Genomic DNA, 24,628 nt, shown 5'->3' with positions numbered 1-24,628 from the left:
GTTCTCAACCTGATTAGATGCAATCATAGTCACAAATATTTGTCAAAAATGGGCCTAATCAAATTGACTGACTGAGTGACTCAAAGAAAAAACTGGAGTTCTTGGTCCATTTGAGTCAACTCAGCAGAGTTTCAGGTCAAGTTGATGGCCCCTAGTTAACTGAGTCAACTCGCTGGGTTTCTGAACTTTGGATAGGATTGAGATAAGTTAATTTACACCCATACTTTGGTTTAGAGTTCTGCCTAAATTTAATTTGTTTGATCATTCATTTTTAGGCTCTCTTAAGCGGGCAGTTAAGAGAATTGGATTAAAATGCTGTTCTTTGAACCATTTGATATATAAGGTGGAACCCACAATGTGAAACAATACATATTGTAAGGCACATGAGATTATGAAAGTAGTGTTTGAAATGGACTGCACGTCATAAAGTAGTCCTCTTCACGTTGTCCCCTTTGATTCTAGACCCACTTCTACCTACATAAATTTATGCAGGCAACTGATGTTGGCACTACCATATTTTGATAATTACACTAACTCATCTTGTCTTTTGGTCTTTAAAAAGCTGCCAAAGGTTATTTCAATTCCCAAAAAGCACTCATAAGCCAATTAAAACAGAAAAGGCAAGATGAGTTAGTGCAAGTATCAAAACATGGTTGCATATCCACAGCCAAATCTGAAAAGTATTTCATGAAGTGAGGGAGTGCCATTATCAAGAGAAGGGAATGCAGATACCATTTCCATATATAAGATGTGCAGATTCTCACTATAGAGAGAGAGAGAGAGAGAGAGAGAGAGAGAGAGATGGGAAGCTCATTTCTGCCTGTTATTGTTGTATTTCTTTTGATGGGGTGCAAAGTCATGGAAGCTTGGAAAGATGAGGCAAAAGTTATCCGAGTGGGAGGAAAGGTGATGTGCCAAGACTGCACCCAAGGCTGGAACGACTGGGCCCATGGGACCCGGCCTATCCACGGTACTCTCTGTTCTTTTCTTCTTTTTTTTATCATTTTTTATGCCCAGAATTTATGTAGGACCCGGCACACTTCAAATTAACCCCTAATGTTTAAAAAGTTGTAAGTAGACCCCCTGTGGTTTCAATTTGTGTAAGGTAGACCCCCTCAGTTGACGGTTCGTCCACAGATTTAAGGGTTAGGATGATCCGATGGAGCTGATTTTTTGGGCACGCCCTATCTCTGTCAGGCCAATCAAATGAACACTTTGGATCATCCAAACAATGTGTTTTCTTATGATTTCTTCTCTACCTAATAAGCTAGGATTGCCTTTGGAGATACCCCTCTATTCAATTTGAACTCATTCTTCTTGAATTTTATTTTCTCCGGGTTTGGGATTTTTTCATTTGAAAACTTATTAAAATCTTGAGCCAAAAAAAATGGATGTAAAATGTTTTTTTACCTCCATTTTACATCGAAAGAAACAAAGCCTAACAAAAACTATGATGCGTTCAAAAAAGAATTCTCAGCTTATAATTTATCAAAAATAATGTTATGGATCATCAAAATATGCATTAATAACACCCAACAATTAAGCTTGCGACATGATTGAAAGTATATTACATGTAGGCTGCAGGGTTGCCTTAACATGCATGGACGAGCGGGGAAGAGTGGTGTACTATGCAAGTGGCGAGACCGACCAAGAGGGCGAATTTGTGATGAGTGTTGAGAGATACATCAATGGGAAGGAATTGAAAGCCGGAGATTGCTCTATGAGACTTGTGTCATCGCCAGAACCCTCCTGTAACATACTCACCGACTTTGGCGGAGGCCGGTCGGGGGTGAAGCTCAGTCGACCCTCTCATGTTTATGGAGATCAGATGAAGTATACACTTGGGCCCTTCTACTTCACATCTCCAATTTGTGATGAACCTGATACCACTGAATTGCCTAGCCAAAGAGGAAACTATTGATTATAGTGTGTTTGTTTTGTTGTTGATGGGAGACTTACATTCTTACGTCTTCTTAATTTTTTGCACCTTCTATTGAATAATAAGAGCAAGATGTTTTGTTTAGGCCACTGGTATTATATAATTAAAAGATAAAGAGGGGATTAGGAAATAACGAACCTGGGATGGTAGAGTGAGTCGGAGAAGGGTACAGTTGAGAGATAAAATCACCGTTTCAGTGGGCACGGTAGGATGGGAGTAGGGTATTGATGCATCTGGTTAAAATCGCCGAATGTGGATATACGCTACATGGGCTATAGTCTCCCCAAATCGGGACAACCGCTAATATAGAGACGTTGGAGTGAGGTGAGGCGTTGTAGTCCGGCGGGCAATGAAGTCATCTTACCACATGTTGCAGTGTGGTGACATGCTGTAGCCCATCTGACAATGATGCCAACTCATCAGAACCACCAATTTTCAGATTTTGGAGAGCAGTGAGGTACCGCAAGTCATCCGGTAAAGAAACCATCTTTTTACAGCCGTCAATAACCAATGATTGAAGAGATTCCAAGCCTCTTAGTACCCCTTCCTCCTCGAGTAATGATGCCAGGTTTTCACACGATTCAATCTTTAACTGTTTGAGAGATGTGAGTTAAAGATTGAATTACCGCAATCTTTAACTGTTGGAATAACTGTGTGAGTTACCGCAATCCCTTGGAAGACTCCTCAACTTGTTGCAATCCGAAATTTTTAAATGTTGAACGGAGGTAAGACGCACAAAACATGGCAGGATGATCAACTTTGGGCAGATTTCAATCTTCAATTCATCAAGGCAAGGAAAATCTCCTCCTTCCACTGATGCCCACATCTCTAAATTATCCATAGCACCTAGGAATAGTTTTTTTCAAATATGGAAAGGAAAATCCATTCAATGTGCTATTACCGTAAAACTCATTGTTGATTTGCTTCAATGCACGCATTTCATATATCTCAAGATTCTTGAGTGAAGGAAGTTGCCCAAGTGGTGGGAGATTTTCACATTTCCGGCAATTTTTAAGAGAAACATCAACTAGATTTGTGAGCAATGAATTCTGTATCCATCCTGGAAATCGAATACCCTCATAGCCTGTTATTCGCAAATCTTTCAAATTACAGTGTGGTTCAAGGCCTTCTAACACTTTTTCCTGCATCTCAACGCCTTCTAACACTTTTTCCTGCATCTCAACGCCTTCTAACACTTTTTCCTGCATCTCAACATCACCACGATCATCCTCCCATGACAACTCCAATTCTCTCAGGTTTTTCTTGCCTTTCAAGTTGGCATGTTTGGCATCAATTCCATTTCTCACAAGGCCAAGTTTTTTTATTGAGAGTTCTCCTCTAAGTTTTAAATTGCTCAACTCATTGATACATAGTCCATCCACGTTACCCACAATGAAAATGGATAGAGTCTGGAGGCAACTCAGCTGCCCAATCCCAATGGGCACAGAAGTTAATGAACTACAACCATAAGCGTCAAACTACATGTCTGAGGCTCCTCATTTTTCTCTTGTCCCTAGGCAAATTACGGAGGTTCCAACATTTTCTCAGTTTCAATGTTTGCAAATTTTGTAGCTTGGTAATCGATTCAGGTAATGTTTTAATGGCATAATTATTGGAGAGGTTGAGGTATCTTAGCTGTTTCAAATTGCATATTGAATGGGGTATCTCTCTACCACCAATGTGACTAAGATCTAGGCATCGCAAGTATCTTAGTTTCTTGATGTTGCTAGGGACAATATTATAAGCATGACACAATAGTATTGTTCGTATGTTTTTGGCCTTGTACAACCTCTGCTCTTATAATAGTGAATCCAAATGAGAATAGACATATCTGGTCGATGTAGGAATATCTACAATTTTTTCCGATCCACGATATAACACTTGTTCCCAATAACAGACTCTGCAAGATCGTGCACTAAATCATGCATTTTGCAACTTGTTATATTTCCAGCATCGTCTTTTTCTATGTCTTGGAAGAAAGACCTCCATAATAAATCATTGAAAATCTCATTTCCAATGTCTTCCAACTCCATAGTTTCGTTAGGGGTAATAAAGCCATTAGCCATCCACAAAAGAATAAGTTCTTCTTTCCGAATGGTAAAGCCTTTAGGGAATACAGAGCAAAATGAAAAGCATTGCCTTAGATGAGATGGCAAATTAATATAGCTCAATATTAGAGCCGGCAAAATTTCATTTTCTTCTAGTTTCCATATCTGGCTGTCTCTTACAGACAACCATGAAGCTTCCTCGCAGGAGTCTTCCTGATGCCTTTGCTGCTAATGGCACACCCCTACATTTTTTGACAATCTGTTCACCAATTGGAACCAAATTTTGATGCTCTTCACTTCTCCCTGATCCAAATGCTTGACGTTCAAACAGAGACCAACAATCACTGAATGATAAACCAGTTGATGGGGTCCAAAATCTGCAACCAATCGGCTGTTGACACGTGGCCCTCACAGGGACCACTGCAAAGCCAACACCTGTCCCTGCTAGGTCCAGTCAAGTGGAGGAGGGATCCATGAAGCCCACCCATCATTGATGCAACCGTTTCTTTACGAGTAGTCACAATGATTTTGCTCCCTTTAACGTTACATTTTAAGATTTGCTTCAGATTATCCCACTTTCCTCCTTCTTCGTTCCATACTTCATCAAGTACAAGCAAAAATCTCTTCTCACATATTATATTTTGTAGTTTTTTTCTCATCTCCTCTAACTGTGTAACATCTGTTCTAGTTCCAGTTGCAGATTCTAAAAAAAAATTTACAATTCCAGTAACATGAAAATCTTGAGACACATAAATCCACATTCTTAGCTCAAAATGACCTATTACAATCTCATGATTGAAGGCCAATTTAGCTAGTGTGGTTTTCCCCATACCCGTCATGCCAACTAGGGCAATAACCGGGACTTCATTTTCATTATTATTAACATCGGCTTGCAATAGCCGCACATTCTCTTCTTTATCCTTATCTCTCCCATAAACTTCTAATTCATTTACATCGGACACAGATTCATGCACATCGGACACAGTATGTGTTCTCTGTTGACTCCCAGGACTAATAGTTGTTACATCCAATTTGAACTCCACCCTCGTTTGTACAGTTTTTTGAATTCTCGTGAGAATCTTTTTTGTCCTAGTTGCTATATTATGGCGTTGGAATTGAAAACTAGGTAAGAAGGTATTACTTACCTGGCCACAACCAATTGAGTGTAATCGCTGAGGTTCCACAGCCCAGTCTGATAAGATGTCGTCCGCCTCATAGACCGCATCTATAAGACTTGAGAGCCAACCCTTGAGCTGCCCATTCTTCATGGCCATCTCCTCTGCGTTTGGGAGTATATCACCAATCAATCCTAACTGTTTCTTAAGCTCTTCCAAATCATCCTTAACACCCTCGAGTAAATCAACCTCGTTTAGGATTAGAGAGTTCAAATTCCCAAGCAGTACACTAACAGTAGCATCCGCCATATTTCCTTGGTAACAGAAAAAAAAAAAATTCTAGAGCAAGAGCAAGTAGAATCACAAGGATATCTTGCAAGCTTCTTCCTGTAAGATGGTTTGTTATATAGACTCTTCGACTCTTTGCTATTACTTTTCTATTTTCGTTTTTGGGTGGTGTTATATTTGCTTTCTTTTCATTGTTTTTCTTTTTGCTTTTTAAGTTTCCTTATATCCAAGGGAAATGATATATGAGCCCGTTTTTTTCCTTTGGACAGCCCCCTCTAGTGTAAAAAAGTAGTCATACATACACTAGAGGAGGATGTTCCAATTTCCAACTTCCAAGTTCCAACTTCCAAGTAAATAAAAGGGGCGAATGTATCACTTCCTTTGCTTTATTTTGTTCTCAAGTTTATAGATACATTTGCTTTATTTAATAACCTGACTTTCTATTTCTTTGCGAACCTTTGCTTTATTACGTTCCTACTTACTTTCTCTTCTTTCCATTTGCTTTTAGGTACGTTTGCCTCGCTAGGTCCCAGCTTTGTAATCTTACTTTTATAATATCGAGAGTTTACACGGTGTAAGTACTGTAAGGCCTGGACCATAGGATGATCCAAACCGTCCGTTTGATGAGCCATGACATAAATAGGTTGCTCCGAAAAATTATTTACTCATGATGATTTAAACCCTCCCATCTACAGAGGTTTCCATAATATGCATTTCCTCTATAGATCTAAGGGCTATGATGGAAATAATTTTTCGGGCACATCCGATTTACATTGAGGCCCATCAAATGGAGGGTTTGATCACCCTATGGTGCAGGCCAAACAGTAATTTCAGAAAAATACGGGGACTATCGAGGGCTTACACCATATAATTTCTCATATATAACTAAACTCCTATAACAAACTTACCCTTCTAATCTTACCCATTACCCCTTACGCCACACTGCATGTATTTGTCATCTCTCTGACAAGAAATGAATAGACCCATCTTTTTGTCTCTCTCACAAGACATAGAGATACCCCTTTCACGTGACATGTCCACCACAAAAGACATCCACTTATTTTTATAGAATATCGCTAATAATACCCTAATTTGGTTCTTGGGACTTTTGTGGAATTTCCGCAGGAAACCCACGTTTGGTTGCTAGTTTTATAGTGGGCCCAAAAGGCCCAAAAGAATCCCACCAACCATAATAACCCGGCACAAAACCTAAAGCTGGAAAAAAATCCCAGGAACCAAAATAACCAAAAGAAGAACTTTTTTCTTCCCAACAGTTCGAGCAACCAAACAAAGCTGTCCGGTCAACCAAAAATGGGATTTTTATTTTACCGGGACTTTTATTTTCCCACCAATCTCCTTGGTCATTTAGCAAAGTTCTAACTTGATGTAAATGGCTACCTACTTCAGTTGGTGAGGTCTTAAAACAGGTGACTTACCTACTTCAGTAGGTGTGAAGGTCTTAGACGGGATGTCCTCAGAATTATTAAGGGCCTTTCTATCATCTTCCCATCAGTAATTGTTCGGGGTCCAAAAAGTCCATCCCACTACCCATGAGCACATCTGTCAATATTGGTCAGGTCCCTTGTGGGGGTACCATCCTTGATATTTAGATTCAAGAAGGGTAATTTTGTCTTTTAGAAAATTTAGGTGCAGATGTAAAGTTCTGAAGATAAGCTCTTCTGATAAAAATCTATTTCAGCACAATCGAATTCATGGTCGTCGCAGGTGCCAATTTTTTATATATAATTATTATTTGAGATTTGCTAGGGACTATTGCAGAAGGCATTTCACAGACTAGCCATTGCATGAGACAGCAGCATAGGCTCCGACTTTGTGTTATCCAATTAATTCATCTAAGGTGGCTGCTCTCCCATGCAACAGCGGGTCCATAAAATGCCTTCTGCGATGGTCCCTAGCAAATCCCTTATCATTTTATAAAATGTAGATGCTTCATTTATGAAATGACCCCTTTTTCAAGGTAAGAATTTGATTGTGCTGAAATAGATTTTTATTAGAAGAGCTGATCTGAACTTTACTTCGACACCTAAATATCAAGGGCGGTAACTGTCGGGCGCCATGTAAAATCTCTCTTTTATGATGGTCTAACATTGTCAGAAGAAAGACATAAATATACCAGACTACTGTTAGGGGAAAATACAACAACTCAACTCAATTCAACTAAGCCTTTGTCCCAAACTAGCTGGGGTCGGCAAATGAATCTATCCGGCTCAAATTGACTAAGTCTAATCCTGACACTAGTTAGGTTCCTCTACATGGGTCATTTTCCTCCATTCTCCCATATCTAAGGTCATGTTCTCTGTTATGTTCCTAGCCCCTCTAGTATCAAAGAGTAGTCATAAATACACCAGCTGAGGATGTACCTTGCTTTATTTTGTACACATGTTTTTAGATACATTTACATTTGCTTTATTTAATAACCGTACTTTCTATATCTTTCGTGTAACTTTGCTTTATTATGTTCGAGATTTTATATGGTGTAAGCATAGTCCCATACTTTTCAAAAAGTACTGAACAGACCACATCATAGGATGATCCAAACCGTCCATGTGATTTATTATGTTCAAGATTTTATATGGTGTTAGCCTAGTCCCATGTTTTTCAAAAAGTGTTGTACGGACCACATCATAGGATGATCCAAACCGTCCATGTGATGGAACATAGTGTAAATAGGTTGTGCCCGAAAAATCATTTCTGTAGGATTATTCTAGCCCTCCAATCTGTAGAGGTTTCCATAACATGCAGTTCCTCTAAAGATCGGAGGGTTGGGATCATCATGTTCCTAGTTTGCCTTCTCTTTCTTTTTTTTCATTTGCTTCGAGGTACTTGCTTTCCTTTTATTTTTTTTTCGATGGATTCGTTTGCTTTCATCTGTTCACAACAATATGAGTTTATTTGGGAAGTGATATTTACGCCCTTTTTTATCACCAAGGACACCCAAAGTCAGTGTATCAATGGCAAAAAAGGAGCTAATGTACTTTATATCTTAAAAATCCAGTGGCTTTGATTGCAAAGTACACTGACAAATGGGTGTCCCTGGTGATAAAAGGGGCATAAATACCAAACTACTATTTATGTTTTTAATCTCTTAAAAACTTAGCAAAAGGAGTTTTTATATGATGGCCGACCGGGTAATTTACAAGGGCCAGGTGCCTAACCCTTGATATTTGATCCGGTCAAAACACTCAAAAAACAGTGTTTTAACGAGATAAAAAATCAAGGGGCTATGTGGTTTGTCACCTATCTTTATGTCTCGACATTGAGATACCTCTCTTTGACAATACATGAAATGAACAGTTTGATAAGAAAAAATCAAACTGTTCATGGTTTGTCACCTATCTTTATGTCTGATCTCAGCCTGTATTGATATTTAGGTTTTTCATATATTCTTAACACATTTTCTTAATTTTTTTGTAATTTATTGCATCACCGTTTTCAGTTGTTTTTTACAGCTATTTGCAGGTTGTTGTTAACACATTTTTTTCTATTTTTAAATTTATTTGGAAGATTCACAAAATTCTTCCACTCCTACCACAGGGATTTTAAGTTCTGAAATGATAAGCTAGGAAGAAATTACTGATATTGATATTTGTCAGTATACAACTAACATGATACACATGTTACAAAAATAAATTTTTAATTTTTTCAGTTTCCACTACAAGACATAAACTTCTCTTATTTATCTATATAAACCTACCTAGTATGTATAAATTTTAAAAATAAAGAAGTTAGAATACTAAATTTTATGTGGCCAAAATCTTTTGCACAATTTGCTCATGATTTTATTATTTTGGAGCATTTCATTTTCATTATTTTATTATTTTGGAGCTTTTCATGTTTCTTTCCATCTTTTGGCATCTTTCTACTCTATTCCAGCATGATTTGTGTCTTGCCCCCCTTTCAGTCGCTGACAGAGTCAGGGAACCCAGCACCCACAGACTTTGGGATGGAATTTTTTATTTTAATGTACGCACAGACTTTGGGATGGAGAGAGACGGGGAGTACATGCTGAACAATATGCTTGCGCAGCATCTCTTTCATTGTATGTCCCTGTTTGTTCTTCATTTTGGTCGACATGTGTTTTAATTCTGGTTTGATTTTATTACTGCTAATTTTCTCTACATTAACTATACGATTGTGAGAAAAATTGGTATTTTAAGTTTATAGACTTATCATGTGTCAATGTAGAGAGACAGCCTGTTGTCTATCTAAGCCAATTGTTGGGTGCTCTCTTTCTCTTCTTTTGTTCTCTTTATCCTTCACTGCTGCTGAAGCAATTGTTGAAAAAATACACCCTCATATTGTTCAGTTGGGATTTTTTACTGTTCATTCTAACTTCCCTTTCTCATTCATTTCTCTCCATGTTTTTAGGCACAATCTGCATTTCCATCATGCATTGTTGACTGATCTCTCTCCCTACCAGATTTTTTATTCAAATTCTCCTCTCCCTACACACATTCCTAAAGAAGTATGCATGTCTGCCACTTTCTACCTTATTATTTTGTAATATTTAGAGCTATTTATTGGTAGATCATGCTTTCATGTATGGGTGTTTCCACCAGTTAATTATCGTGTGGGCTTCATCATTCTTCTTTAAAAATTTCTTCACTTCATGTGATGTTCTCATAGCACAATTTGCACCAGGTTTTCTTTATATTTTCCTTCAGTTCATGTGATGCTCTCGAAGCACAATTTCCACCAGGTTTGACTCATGTTGCAAGATCTGCAAGATCGGGGTGAACAAAGCATGTGTTTATGGTGTAACATGCACGCACATTGAAGAAAGGTCAATGATATCTTCTTCTACATCTTTTCTTTCTTCATTTGGATTGAATTTTTAATTTAGATTGTTCCTTGGTGTGGCAATGAGGTGTGGGCTGGAGAAGAATTTTAAAGAAAAATTGCATGGCGCAACGAGGTTTGTTTGATGTTTGAGCTGTCAAAAAGAATGCTCTTGCACAAACTATATAAAGGAAAGATAAGATGTTTCTTTATGTGTTGATTTTGAGAACCAATAGTGAGTCACCAATAGTTAGATCAACCTGCTGAATGGACATTGTTTTGGCCCTGGGAAAAAAGTAGGCACCCCAAGGATCAACATACATATTCCATTGTCTTCATCTCCATGTAATGGTTTTTATGACAACAGCTGATGTTCACACCCTATTTCGTTGTATTTTTTATGGGCTCAGGATACCCTATTATTGATGTATGTGCCCTATTAAATTGATGTATGTGTGTACCGCAGGTTCTATCCTTTTTAAATTGAGTCAGGAATATATCCTTTATATTTTTCCAAATTAATCAATTAATTGTCTTAATTGAGTTGGTGGGAAGTTGATGGTCGTTAGAGATGGAGTTCAATGACTTTTCTTGCTAATTAGGAAGAGTATAATTTTCTTGCTAATGAGGAATGAGTTGGCTTTCACATGTTAATCTCTCTGTCATTGTATTTAAATTTCCGGTTTACTTTTTTTCCCCGCCCCGTGCATCGCACGGGGTTTCTTACTAGTTATATATATATATATATATATATATATATATATATATATATATATATATATATATATACTCTAATAAGCCGGGATGAAAAGAGAGGTTTTTTCGATGAAAAATCCGTGAGAATTACACCTCACATTTCTTGACTTTTTTGAACAAATGCCCCCATTCAACTCATATAATTGCAATCCTACCCCCCCCCCCTCCTTTATGCTTTTAACAAAGGCACCCATTAGATCATATAATTTCAATCCTACCCCTCCTTTATGCTTTTAACAAAGGCACCCATTAGAGCCGTATAATTTCGATCTTACCCCCTCCTTTATGGTTTTTTAATTAAAAAACTATAGGGTGATCTTGACCATCCGATTTAAGATAAGAGGAATTATGGAAACATCTATAGATTGGAGGGCTAGGATCGGCCTATGGAAATGATTTTTGGGGCACAACCTATTTATGTTGTGTTCCATCACATGGACGGTTTGGATCAACCTATCACGTGGTCCGTACCGTTCTTTGTCGGCCTCGCACGGGTTTTTTTACTAGTATACTATATAGGAGAAGAGAAAAGAAGAGAATTTTTTGAATTTTTGGAAAATTCTATGAGAATTACACATCACTTTTTATGACTTTTTTTAACAAATGCACCCATTCAACTCACATATTTTCAATCCTACCCCTCCTTTATGCTTTTTAACAAATGCACCCATTAAAGGCACATAATTTCAATCTTACCCCCTCCTTTATGGTTTTTTAATAAAAAATCTATAGGGTGATCTTAACCGTCCGATTTAAGAGGAATTATGGAAACCTCTATAGATTGGAAGGCTAGGATCAGCCTATGGAAATGATTTTTGGGGCACAACCTATTTATGTTATGTTCCATCACATGGACGGTTTGGATCAACCTATGACATGGTCCGTACAGTTCTTTGTAGGCCCGTGCATCGCACGGGGTTTTTTACAAGTATATATATATAGTAGAAGAGAAAATAAGAGAATTTTTTGTAGAATTACACATCACTCTTTTTGACTTTTTTTTAACAAAGGCACCCATTCAACACACATATTTTCAATCCTACCCCCTCCTTTATGCTTTTTGACAAAGGCACCCATTAAAGCCACATAATTTCAATCCTACCCACCTCCTTTATGCTTTTTTAATAAAAAATCTATAGGGTGATCTTAACCATGAGGAACAACATATTATGGAAACCTCTATAAGATTGGAGGGCTAGGATTAGGACTGTCAATCGGGTCGAGCTTGGGGGGCTCAAGCTCAGCCTATGTCTGTACAACGGTCAGGCCGAGTTCGGGCCTGACTAAATTAGAAAATTTGCTTGCCCAAACTCCACAACGGGCTTCGGGCCGAGTTCGGGCTTGCCCATCACCTCTTATTTTCTGCACGAGAAAAGACTAAGCCAAGCACAGAAAAGCCAATTTCATAGAAAGCCATTAAACTTGTTGGCTTTGGCATGTGAGAACAGCCACACAGATTGATTTTTTGCCAGATTTTGTCTTATTCATTTAAAAAATCTAAGGTCGAACTATAGCCTATAGGATATGATGATCCAAACTGTTCATATGGAGTGGGCTGAAGAGGGCAAAATAAAGAAAGAAAAAAAAAACCTATTAATGTCGAACTATAGCCTATAGGATATTAATGTTTAAGTAACCTATTTAATTAATATCTACTGATTTTTAAGGGCATAAAAAATCTTGAAAATTATATAGTAAATATATTATCGGGCTCGGGCCTATAACGGGCTGGACGACCCTTGATCAAGCACAACCCAAATTAGAGTTCGGGCTTCAACTTTTGACCAAGCTTGGTTTGGCTTGTTCTTATTTTAATTATGGGAGGGCTTTTAGCGGGCCGAACGGGCGGGCTTCGAGCTTGCCCATCCCGATTGACAGTCCTAGCTAGGATAAGCCTCTGGAAATGATTTTTGGGGCACAACCTATTTGTGTTGTGTTCCATCACATGGACGGTTTGGACCAACCTGTGATGTGGTCTGTACAGTTCTTTGTTGGCCCGGGTTTTTTACTAGTGTGTGTATATATATATATATATATATATATATATATATATATATATATATATATATATATATATATAGGGAGATGATATTCACCCCTCTACAGTACGCATTCGCCCCTTATAACGCAAACAGTGGGCAACTTTAACGCTTTTTGACGTCAAATCACGTTAAAAGGGGGCGAATGCATACTACATAGGGGTGAAAATATCATCTCCCTATATATATAGAACAATAGAATTCACAACTATCTTCCTTCTGAGGCTCTAGCTCCAGATTCTCTGAAATATATCACGAATCTTTATTAAATTCTCTCTTTTTTTAGACCTTGTTTTCCAATACCTAATATTCTCTTCTTACAAACTCTACATTCTTTAATTAATATCTCTTCGACGCTTGTCTCGCATCTATCAAGGCATCTATCAACTCGGCACGCAATCCGGCAAAACCAAAGTTCCTATTTCTTTTTCTCAATTGGAGGGGAATGACGTGGCCACTACTTTTGGCTGCAAAGGATAAAATTTAGGAAGTGTTCCAAGAATCCAATACATACATGATGATGTGGGTATAAATAGTTTCTTTATTTAATTTATTTGTTTCCTTCTAGCTATTAGGTAGTTTTAGACAAATATGGCTTATTGCCTTTTCTTATAATTTGAGTCTATGTAGATTTAGAAATTTAGTTCAATTAGGAGGAATTGGATTCAAATAATTTTAGAAAGTAGAGATTTACTTGGATAAGAAGTCAGTGTTTTTATAAAAGCCTATGTGAAGGGTTGTTGCCCAGTTCATGTTTGTTTTATGAAATAAAGAAATTTTCTTCTTTCTTGGTAGAGAAAGTTGTTTCTCTTGTTCTTCGTGGATTCGACGAGCGCTCTCCGTGGATTCAAAGGTTTATCTGATCAGTGGTTGACGGAGATCAATCCTCGACTCGTTCTTCGCGCTTTTGGCTACGCCAAGAACTCACCCCTAAAAGCTTCAATCCTCGACTCGTTCTTCACACTTCCGGTTACGCCAAGAACTCACCCCTAAAAGCTAGCCGTTAGAGGGAGGGTTCCCATTCCCTTATAACCCATCCCCATCTACTTCATTTACGCAATGTGGGACTATTTGCTTTTGCATGGAACCCCAACAATCTCCCCCTCCACGCGGAAGCAATTTGGACCATCTCGCCCCTCCACGCGGAGGCAAGGTGGGAACCACAAGATAACTATACCAGGGTTTCCGAGATCTTCCCCGAGAGACATTCCCGCCCTCAGAGGCAAACTGGGGTGACCACGCCCTAAGCTTTGATACCATTTGTAGGGAATCAAACCGGGTAGAACTCGACCCTAAAAGCTAGCTGTTAGAGGGAGGGTGCCCATTCCCTTATAACCCATCCACATCCATTTCACATGTCCGATGAGGGACTATTGCTTGTGCGTGGAACCCCAACACTTGTAAAGGTGACACTATTAATCTATATAAAACAGTTTTGTGCTGAATTTCCAGCAAGAGCTGCTCTCATTAATCTAATTATATCTTTGTTTTCACATATTATTTTGACATGAAGTTTCTCCTATTAGAATATACACATCCTTGGCATCAATATGGATATAAAGTTTACTGAATTTGGAGTTAAAATGAAGGAGTTATATTGATTTAAAGTCGGCTCTAAAAATCTGTCCAAAACAGATTTTCAGTAAGTGCGTATGATAAAATTACACGTCTTTATTTTCAAGTACAATTTTTATGAGGTTTCTTCTTAATTTGGATTTAAAATGATGGAGTTATACTAATTTAAAGTCAGTTCTATAAATCTGTCAAAGACAGAATTTCCAGCAGGTGTTAGCCTCATAAAATGAATCATATCTTGGTTTTCAAAAACTATTTTGATTTGAAGTTTCTTCCATTAGAAAGTACACATTCTTATCATCAAAATGCAAATATATTTTTTCCTAATTTGGATTTAAAATGATGGAGTTATGCTAATTTAAATTCAGGTATACAAATCTGTCAAAAACAGAATTTTTTTTTTTCAAGAACTTAAGCTGAAATTTTAATAATTGAAAAGGAAAATAATATAAGAAAATATACCTGTAGAATTATGTTTTGTACTTGATTCCTTCCTTGAATTTTCAATAGAAATCCCCAAGAATTTCTCCTTCACATTTCTTTCAAATTCCCTAATTTATCTCTAGAGTTTTCATTTTTGGAAAAAACAAGAGAAAGAGAGAATGAGGTCTCATTTTTTTGTTAGTTAGATTTTGATTAAAATCGTTTAAAACCAAATGTCAAGAGAATCTCAGCATGTGGCCACATTGTTCCACATGGTAAGAGGAATTCAACATTTGGCAAGGCTAGAATGCATATGGCAAGGGTGATTCAACAGGTGGCAATTGTAACCCACATGGCAAGGACAACTTTAACATGTGGAATGGATTAATTATCATGGTTTGAGATAGCCCACGAGTCAACTCAGTTTTAGTCAACTTGGGATGACTCTGGTTGACTAGGTTAAAGATTATTGGTCTCAATTTTAAGTTTAATTTTCTGTTCCAACGATCCCTTTTGGACTGACAATTGGTTCTAAAAAAAGAAGAGAAAAAATAGAAAAGAGGGCCTTAATTAACAAATCTTGAACAACTTGTGTTTCTTGTTTGCTTTTGCTTTTGCTTTTTGCAGGTTAATTGCAATGATTCTAGTGATCTAAATAAGGAGGTTAGGAAATGTTTGATGGATGATGGTGCTGATCTCACGAACGAAGAAAGGTTAAAGATTAGACAATTTTTGGAAGCATATGTGGATGATCAAGTGTAGAGTTTATCAGTGTTGGATGCTACCATTCATGGGTGGATTCAATATTAATTATAGGTGAATTACAACTACAAGCATCAGAATTCAGAATTCAGTAATAAAAGAATGCCATGACCTTGGCATTTTATACTTGTAAGCTTCCTTCGGGTTATGCCAGTTCTCAACCTGATTAGATGCAATCATAGTCACAAATATTTGTCAAAAATGGGCCTAATCAAATTGACTGACTGAGTGACTCAAAGAAAAAACTGGAGTTCTTGGTCCATTTGAGTCAACTCAGCAGAGTTTCAGGTCAAGTTGATGGCCCCTAGTTAACTGAGTCAACTCGCTGGGTTTCTGAACTTTGGATAGGATTGAGATAAGTTAATTTACACCCATACTTTGGTTTAGAGTTCTGCCTAAATTTAATTTGTTTGATCATTCATTTTTAGGCTCTCTTAAGCGGGCAGTTAAGAGAATTGGATTAAAATGCTGTTCTTTGAACCATTTGTTATATAAGGTGGAACCCACAATGTGAAACAATACATATTGTAAGGCACATGAGATTATGAAAGTAATGTTTGAAATGGACTGCACGTCATAAAGTAGTCCTCTTCACGTTGTCCCCTTTGATTCTAGACCCACTTCTACCTACATAAATTTATGAGGCAACTGATGTTGGCACTACCATATTTTGATAATTACACCAACTCATCTTGTCTTTTGGTATTTAAACAGCTGCCAAAGGTTATTTCAATTCCCAAAAAGCACTCATAAGCCAATTAAAACAGAAAAGGCAAGATGAGTTAGTGCAAGTATCAAAACATGGTTGCATATCAACAGCCAATCTGAAAAAGTATTCCATGAAGTGAAGGAGTGCCATTATCAAGAGAAGGGAGTGCAGATACCATTTCCATATATAAGATGTGCAGATTCTCACTATAGAGAGAGAGAGAGAGAGAGAGAGAGAGATGGGAATCTCATTTCTGCCTGTTATTGTTGTATTTCTTTTGATGGGGTGCAAAGTCATGGAAGCTTGGAAAGATGAGGCAAAAGTTATCCGAGTGGGAGGAAAGGTGATGTGCCAAGACTGCACCCAAGGCTGGAACGAGTGGGCCCATGGGACTATCAATATGTATGATTCACTTTTCGTTTATAGGCAAAATTAGCCAAAGAGTCACCATCCTCGTTAGCTTCTTTGAATTCATGCGACACTCCGGCTTTAAACTCTAAAACCAAAGATTTAAGCTCATCCCAATAATATTTAATGGACCATGAAGGATCCTTATTGTCAATGACCATATCTATCAAGATTATACCATATGCTTCAAGCAACATGTTAGATAGACCAAATACTTTATAATACCTCAGCCTATCTAACATACTACTAGTCTCTGTCTGCAAGTTAGTGCCATTGTCATAAAAATAAGAAGCAAATAAAAATCTCTCCTCTATGTTTTCTTATGATTTCTTCTCTACCGATAAGCTAGGATTGCCTTTGGAGGAACCCTCCCTACTCAATATGAAATCATTCTTCTTGAATTTTCACCGGGTTTGGGATTTTTTTCATTTGGAAACTGATTATAATCTTGAGTGAAAAATGGATGTAAAATTTGTTTTACCTCCATTTTACGTAGAAAGAAACAAAGCCTAACGAAAACAATGATGCGTTCAGAAAACAATTCTCTGCTTATAATTTACCAAAAATAATGTTATGGATCATCGAAATTTGCATTAATAACACCCATCAATTAAGCTTGCAAAATGATTACAAGTATATTACATGTAGGCTGCAGGGTTGCCTTAACATGCATGGACGAGCGGGGAAGAGTGGTTTACTATGCAAATGATGAGACCGACGAAGAGGGCGAGTTTGAAATGAGTGTTGAGAGATCCATCAATGGGAAGGAATTGAAAGCTGGAGATTGCTCCGCGAGGCTTGTGTCATCGCCTGAACCCTCCTGTAACATCCTCTCCGACTTTGCCGGAGGCCGGTCGGGGGTGAAGCTCAGTCGGCCCTCTCATGTTTATAGAGATCAGATCAAGTATACACTTGGGCTCTTCTACTTCACATCTCCAATTTGTGATGAAAATGATACCACTGAATTGCCTAGCCAAAGAGGAAACTATTGATTATAGTGTGTTTGTTTTGTTGTTGATGGGAGACTTACATTCTTATGTCTTCTTAATTTTTTGTATCTTCTATTGAATAATAAGAGCAAGATGTTTTGTTTAGGCCACTGGTATTGGCATTACCATGTTTTAGTAATTGCACAAACTTAGATTAGTCTTTTCTGTTTTAATTGGTCTTGAGAGCGTTTTGGGAACTGTAATAACCTTTGACAGCTGTTTAAATAATAAAAGAAGATAAGTAGATAACTAAAATAAGAAGAATGCTAGACTCATAATTGGTCCTCATTGGACAAAACTGCTTTATGGCAGTTATGACTGTGATTTTCTGCGCATCCTAAATTGGTTTTGACCAATGAGGGCGCCCTTTCCCTGTTTTTTTGCAAGGGCTTCTGTGAGTCTAGCATTCCTCCTAAAATAAAATCTGATTAGAATGAATTAAATCAACCTGATTGGATTGCAGGAAAAACATTTCTCATGGAATTTCTTTTCCTCATTTTTTTTTCCATTTCCCTGATTCATATGATTACGGCTTATTTAAAAGGATATCACTATAAATTGAACATCCCTCTATATATTGAACTACGGTGGCTCAAGTTATTGTTTTTATTTTTAATCAAATGATTTAAAAAACAAGAAATTTTGGAAAATCTTTTCTTTTCCAAACAATTCGTGCAATCCAAACAGTGCCTAAAACTACACTAAAAGTTCCAACTCATTACAAATTTTAATTAGGTAAAGCAATAATAGGATTCAATACAATTCGGAACACACACAAAAAATAGAGAGACAACAGAGAGTAGATAATTTAGTGATAATAATCAGCATCAACAGAGAGTAGATAATTTAGTGATAATTTGAAACAAAGATAATGTTTATCAGAAATACATTTCACTAAATTTTGATGAAGAAAGCCTTCATAAACCACAATCTCCACACTAGAATCCACATCTGAAATCTATTGAAAAATCCAAGAGGAGGAGGACTAGCCAGCTTGGCTCGGACATAACATGGGCAAACACACTACAAGAAGACAAGAATCAGATAGAAAGAGGCAACCTTTATTAAAACTACCACAACAGAGGCTCAGTACATATAACTGAAAATAGAAGCAAAAACCAAATAGCAATCCCCTGCCCCAAGAGCAGACCACAACCTCAAGAAACATACAAAAACCACCATAGAAAAGAGCAAATCCTGAACAGAGAATTCTACCCCCAAACTCAGCCACAAATCTGCAGAAAATCCTCCAAATTTGGTAAAAATTGGTTAGATAGATGAAGGAAAATTAAAGAAAGAAAGTATGTTATATAATTAAAAGCTAAAGAGGAGATTAGGAAATAACGAACCTGGGATGGTAGAGTGAGTCACGGTTGAGAGATAAAATCATCCGTTGTTGGGCACTGGCATCATTCAATGTAGATATAGGGTACATGGGCTATCTTGTGCCAATCCTCTCCTCTCTCCCTTTCGCATCGTCTCCCCAAATTTGGACAATTGTAAATAAGCAGTGTTTGGAGTGCGGTGAGGCGTTGTAGTCCGGCGGGCAATGAAGTCATTTTACCACAATTATCGATCCACAAAGATTGAAGTGATGTGAGCTTTTCGATCCACTCTGCCAATGATGCCAACTCATCACAACTACTAATTTCCAGTGTTTTTAGGGCAGTAAGGTACCGCAAGTCATCCGGCAAAGAAACCATCTTTTTACAGCCAACAATCGCCAATGACTGAAGAGATTTCAAACGCATCCCATCCGGCAATGATGCCAACTCATCACAATCACAAATTTTCAGTTTTTTTAGGGCAGTGAGGTACCGCAAGTCATCCGGCAAAGAAACCATCTTTTTACAGCCAACAATCTCCAATGATTGAAGAGATTTCAAGCCCCTTACTACCCCTTCCTCCTCGGGTAATGATGCCAGGTTTTCACACCCTATAATCTCTAACTTTTCGAGAGATGTGAGGTTTCGCAATCCCTCCGGCAAAGACACCAGCTCCTTACAATCCCGAATGCTCAATGACTTGAGAGCAACGAAATTGTCGAGCTCCCTAGGAAGACTACTCAACTTGTAGCAATCCGAAATTTCTAAATGTTGGAGTGCATTGCCGTCTCGAAGAAAGCTTTCTGGAAAGGAAGACATCTCAACAAGATGATCAATATCAAGGGAGGTAAGATGCTGAAAACATGGCAGGGTGATCAACTTTGGGCAGCGTGCAATCATCAATTCATCGAGGCAAGGAAATGCTCCTCCTTCCTCCACTGATGCCCACATCTCTAAATTTTCCATATCCCATAGCCATAGGCCTTTCAAAGATGGAAAGGAAAATCCATTCAATGTGCTATTACCGTAAAACTCATTGTTGATCTGCTTCAATGCAGACATTCCAGATATCACAAGATTCCTGAGCGAGGGAAGTTGGCCAAGTGGTGGGAGATTTTCACATCTCCCGCAATTTGAAAGAGTAACATTAACTAGATTTGTGAGCAATGAATTCTGTATCCATCCTCGAAATCGAATACCCTCATAGTCTCTTATCTGCAAATCGTTCAAATTACAGTGTGGTTCAAGGCCTTCTAAAACTTCTTCGTGCATCTCAACATCACCATGATCATCCCCCCATGATAACTCCAATTCTCTGAGGTTTTTCTTGCGTTTCAAGTTGGCTTGTTTCGCATCACTTGCATTTCTCACAAGGTTAAGTTGTTTTATTGACAGTTCTCCTCTAAGCTTTAAATTGCTCAACTCACTGAGGCGGCGTCCATCCTCATCACCCACAATGAAAATGGATAGCGTCTGGAGGCAGCTCAGCTCCCCAATCCCAATGGGCACACAAGTTAATGACCTACAACAATAAGTATCTACATGTCTGAGGCTACTCATTTTTCTCATGTCCTTGGGCAAATTGCGGAGCTTGTAACAATTTCTTAGTTTCAATGTTTGCAAATTTTGTAGCTTGGTAATCGATTCAGGTAATGTTTCAATGCGATAATTATCGGAGAGGTTGAGGTATCTTAGCTGTTTCAAATTGCATATTGAATGGGGGATCTCATCAACATTTATGTGAGTAAGATCTAGGCATCGCAAGTATCTAAGTTTCTTTATGTTGCTAGGGACAAAATTATAATAAACACGGTCCAATAGTATTGTTCGTATGGTTTTGGCCTTGTATAACCTCTGCTCTTTTAATAGTGAAGGCAAATGAGAACAGACATATCGGGTCGATGTAGGAATATCTACAATTTTTTCCCGATCCACGATATGACACTTGTTCCCAATAACAGACTGTGCAAGACCGTGCACCAAATCATGCATTTTGCAACTTGTTATATTTCCAGCATCGTCTTTTTCTATGTCTTGGAAGAAAGACCTCCATAATAAATCATTGAAAATCTCATATCCAATGTCTTCCAACTCCATTCCTACCTTAGGGGTAACAAAGCCGTTAGCTATCCACATAAGAATAAGTTCTTTCTCAATGGTAAAGCCTTTAGGGAATACAGAGCAAAACGAAAAGCATTGCCGTAGATGAGATGGCAAATTAATATAGCTCAATATTAGAGCCGGCAAAATTTCATATTCTCCTAGTTCCCATATCTGACTGTCTCTTACCCACTCCCACCGTGCTTCCTGTTTGCCACGCAGGAGTCTTCCTAATGCCTTTGCTGCTAATGGCACACCCCCACATTTTTTGACAATCTGTTCACCAATTGGAACCAAATTTTGAGGCTCTTCACTTCTCCCTGATCCAAATGCTTGACGTTCAAACAGAGACCAACAATCACTGTCTGATAAACCAGTCAAGTGGAGGAGGGATCTATGAAGCCCACCCATCATCGATGCAACCGTTTCTTTACGAGTAGTCACAATGATTTTGCTCCCTTTAACATTACATTTTAAGATTTGCTTCAGTTTCTCCCACGCTCCTTCATCTTCGTTCCATACGTCATCAAGTACAAGCAAAAATCTCTTCTCACATATTATATTTTGTAGTTTTTTTCGCATCTCCTCTAACTGTGTAACATCTGTTTTAGTTCCAGTTGCAGATTCTAAATTTTTTTTTACAATTCCAGTAACATCAAAATCTTGAGACACATAAATCCACATGCTTAGCTGAAAATGGCCTATTACAATCTCATGATTGAAGGCCAATTTAGCTAATGTGGTTTTCCCCATACCCCCCATGCCAACTAGAGCAATAACCGGGACTTCATTTTCATTATTATTAACATCGGCTTGCAATAGACGCACAATCTCTTCTTTATCCTTATCTCTCCCATAAACTTCTAATTCATTTACATCGGACACATATTCATGCACATCGGACACAGTGTGTGTTCTCTCTTGACTCTCAGGACTCGTAGTTGTTACATCCAATTTGAACGTGTTCCTGTCTTGTACAATATTTTGTATTCTCGTGAGGATCTTTTTTGTCCTGGTTGCTATCTTATGGCGTTGGAATTGAAAACTAGGTAAGAAGGAATTACTTACCTGGATGTTGCCAAACCCAATTGAGTGTAATCCCTGAGCTTCCACAGCCCAGTCTGATAAGATGTCATCAGCATCATAGGCCGCATCCATAAGATTTGAGAGTCAAACCTTCAGCTGCTCATTCTTGACTGCCATCGCCTCTGCATTTGGGAGTATAGCACGAATCGTTGATAAATTTCTCTAAAGCTCTTCCAGATCATCCTTAAAACCCCCGAGTAAATCAACATCGTTTTGGATTAGAGAGTTCAAATTCTCAAACAGTATAGTAACGACAGCATCCGCCATATTTCCTTGGTAACAGAAAAAAATAAATTCTAGAGCAAGAGGAAGTAGAATCACAAGGATATCTTGCAAGCTTCTTCCTGTAAGATGGTTTCTTATATAGACTCTTCAAATGGAGGGTTTGATCATCCTATGGTGCAGGCCAAACAGTACTTTCAGAAAAATACGGGGACTATCAAGGGCTCACACCGTATAATTTCTCATATATAAAATCAGACCAAACTCTTGTAACAAACTTACCCTTCTATTATGAAAAGAATGGGGGGTACCAGTACCACAGCCACCCTTGATATTATGAAAAGATCCCTTTTTCAAGATTTGAATTTGATTGTGCTGAAATAGATTTTTACTAGAAAGCTTATCAGACCTTAACATCGACACCTAAATATCAAGGCCGGTAAAGCCTCTTACGTCAATGGAAAAAAAATTCACAAAGACAAATCTTGGAAGATATTAGGTCTGTCTCATTAGGCCTATATTAATTAATAAAATTCTAGTGAGATTCTATATAATAGATTGCTCACCTATTCTGAAGGGTACAAATTAAATGAGGATCAGCGACTGAAAAATGATCTTGAAAAGAATGGGATGACTACAAGAAATACACTACTTGGATATAGACAAAATCCGTCGCTAAATGGACAAAATCCATTGCTATATAGCGATGGAATTTAGTCTGTCACTAAAATGCCTTTGCTATATTCCATCGCTGGTATTATTCTGTTTTTTATTATTTTTTTGCTAATAATTGTGATGACTAAATCCGTAGCTATGTACAGTATTTACGTTTAAGCCCTATTTGTTTTGGATTTTGAGAACCGATTGTACATCCAAAAAACCATTTTTAATTCCAAAATGTCCCAAACACTACGTTAAAAAACCATTTTTAATTCCAAAAATTAAGTATCAAGATTCCACATCACAACCTTAATTTCCAACCCCTTCCTTTTTGAAGTTGATGAACTGCCTCTTGAACCATTGGGACATGCGTCTTATCTCGATTTTTATGCATCCAACTTCGACCTCTTTTAGACACCATTGTCATTCTTATTGGAGTAAAGATCAATAGAAAATCACTACTAGATGGAGGAGCAATAGAGGTGGAGGGAGACACCAAGTCATCATTGGACAAGTCATCAACTTCCTCCTCTGTCTCCAATGCGCGTTCGACTCAAACAGTGAATCATAGAATTACGAGGTAGAACTGTTTGTATTCGGCACTTTGGTGGCAGGTGATTATATAAAATGTGTCGGTACTTGGTATAATTGTTGAAGTGGTTATGTCTATGGTTGGTTCATTTCAAGTGCAGAAGCACAAGAGATCAGGAACCTTATCAGCTTTGTAGCAAAGTTGAGTTGACCTAAATGTGGCCAAGTTCTGCCAGCTTCGTAATCTTGATTGAGAAAAGTGTTTGACACCTAGGAAGGCCATTGGGTTGGACATAGCTAATGTGGGATTCCTTCCGAAGCGTAAATGAAAGATTTCTGACTGTTGTGTGAGGCATCATTGAACTGTGCATTTGCCATGGGCTGCTTCGAGAGCAGGGTAGTTAAGAGCAGAAGCTTGGAGATCTTATCAAAGTTGATATGGTGGAGGCAAAATGTCAAGAATTCCTAGTGCTATTGTGTTAGTGCTACAAAGAGAATGGTTCTATGTGAACAATGTACTTCTTACTTGAAGTGGCATGAGCGGATTTTTTTCCTTTCAACGACGGTGCTAACATTGTTGAGTATGCTTGAAGAAGTGAAAGAGCAGAGACCTTCAGAGGATCGGTTGGTACATGCCATGCAACCTATGGTTCTGATATAGTTTGGAATTGGCAGATGCGAAGTTGGACGTGGTCCTGCAGTTGAATGATGGGATTATCATATGGCAAAGGGTCTTAGAGATGATTAGATAGTAAGCTTTATGGAGAGGCCTTTCCCTAAGAAATAGTGTTGAACATTTCAACGCTAGAGAAATGTACATAAACAAAAGAGATGGGAATCCTTGTGCAAGGAG

The 24,628-nt window shown here is 38.0% G+C and overlaps 3 protein-coding genes and 1 long non-coding RNA gene across 6 annotated transcripts; 2 read left to right on the top strand and 2 right to left on the bottom strand.

Annotated features, from left to right (window-relative positions):
* On the top strand, positions 1-2,023 carry LOC143859144 (uncharacterized). The gene is made up of 2 exons (XR_013239170.1): positions 1-970; positions 1,578-2,023. It is a non-coding gene; the product is annotated as an uncharacterized LOC143859144 (long non-coding RNA).
* LOC143859141 (putative disease resistance protein RGA3) lies at positions 1,455-15,162 on the bottom strand. Of its 3 annotated transcripts, XM_077369824.1 has the most exons (3): positions 15,023-15,162; positions 2,078-5,266; positions 1,455-1,898 (listed from the first exon to the last, which is right to left on the bottom strand). In XM_077369824.1, exon 2 carries the CDS (start codon positions 5,259-5,261, stop codon positions 4,329-4,331), a length of 933 nt encoding a protein of 310 aa, XP_077225939.1. In that variant the 5' UTR covers positions 5,262-5,266; positions 15,023-15,162; the 3' UTR covers positions 1,455-1,898; positions 2,078-4,328. The 3 variants fall into 3 exon arrangements, 2 of the variants coding, with proteins under 2 accessions (XP_077225939.1, XP_077225938.1); XR_013239158.1 differs by lacking the exon at positions 2,078-5,266; XM_077369823.1 differs by lacking the exon at positions 15,023-15,162 and having other exon boundaries at positions 2,078-5,914.
* A 2,371-nt stretch (positions 15,163-17,533) lies between these two features.
* On the top strand, positions 17,534-17,854 carry LOC143859020 (uncharacterized). Its single transcript, XM_077369697.1, has one exon. The coding sequence runs from the start codon at positions 17,534-17,536 to the stop codon at positions 17,852-17,854; it is 321 nt and encodes a 106-aa protein (XP_077225812.1).
* A 929-nt stretch (positions 17,855-18,783) lies between these two features.
* Positions 18,784-22,434, bottom strand: LOC143859019 (putative disease resistance protein RGA1). The gene is made up of 2 exons (XM_077369696.1): positions 19,201-22,434; positions 18,784-19,086 (listed from the first exon to the last, which is right to left on the bottom strand). The coding sequence occupies exon 1, from the start codon at positions 22,432-22,434 to the stop codon at positions 19,261-19,263; it is 3,174 nt and encodes a 1,057-aa protein (XP_077225811.1). The 3' UTR covers positions 18,784-19,086; positions 19,201-19,260.
* Positions 22,435-24,628: the final 2,194 nt, after the last annotated feature.

Source organism: Tasmannia lanceolata, unplaced genomic scaffold, assembly GCF_043159265.1.
Source record: "Tasmannia lanceolata isolate RefF3 unplaced genomic scaffold, GAP_Taslan_0.1 ptg000029l, whole genome shotgun sequence".
In the NCBI taxonomy this organism is placed as follows: domain Eukaryota; kingdom Viridiplantae; phylum Streptophyta; class Magnoliopsida; order Canellales; family Winteraceae; genus Tasmannia; species Tasmannia lanceolata.
The sequence above is the reverse complement of the archived record's forward strand: the minus strand, read 5'-3'. Positions and strand labels throughout refer to the sequence as shown.

Excerpts from the sequence above, each read along its gene's own strand:
- LOC143859141 (XM_077369823.1), bottom strand. The coding sequence starts at position 5,411 with ATGGCGGATGCTACTGTTAGTGTACTGCTTGGGAATTTGAACTCTCTA.
- LOC143859020 (XM_077369697.1), top strand. The coding sequence starts at position 17,534 with ATGGACGAGCGGGGAAGAGTGGTTTACTATGCAAATGATGAGACCGAC.
- LOC143859019 (XM_077369696.1), bottom strand. The coding sequence starts at position 22,434 with ATGGATGCGGCCTATGATGCTGATGACATCTTATCAGACTGGGCTGTG.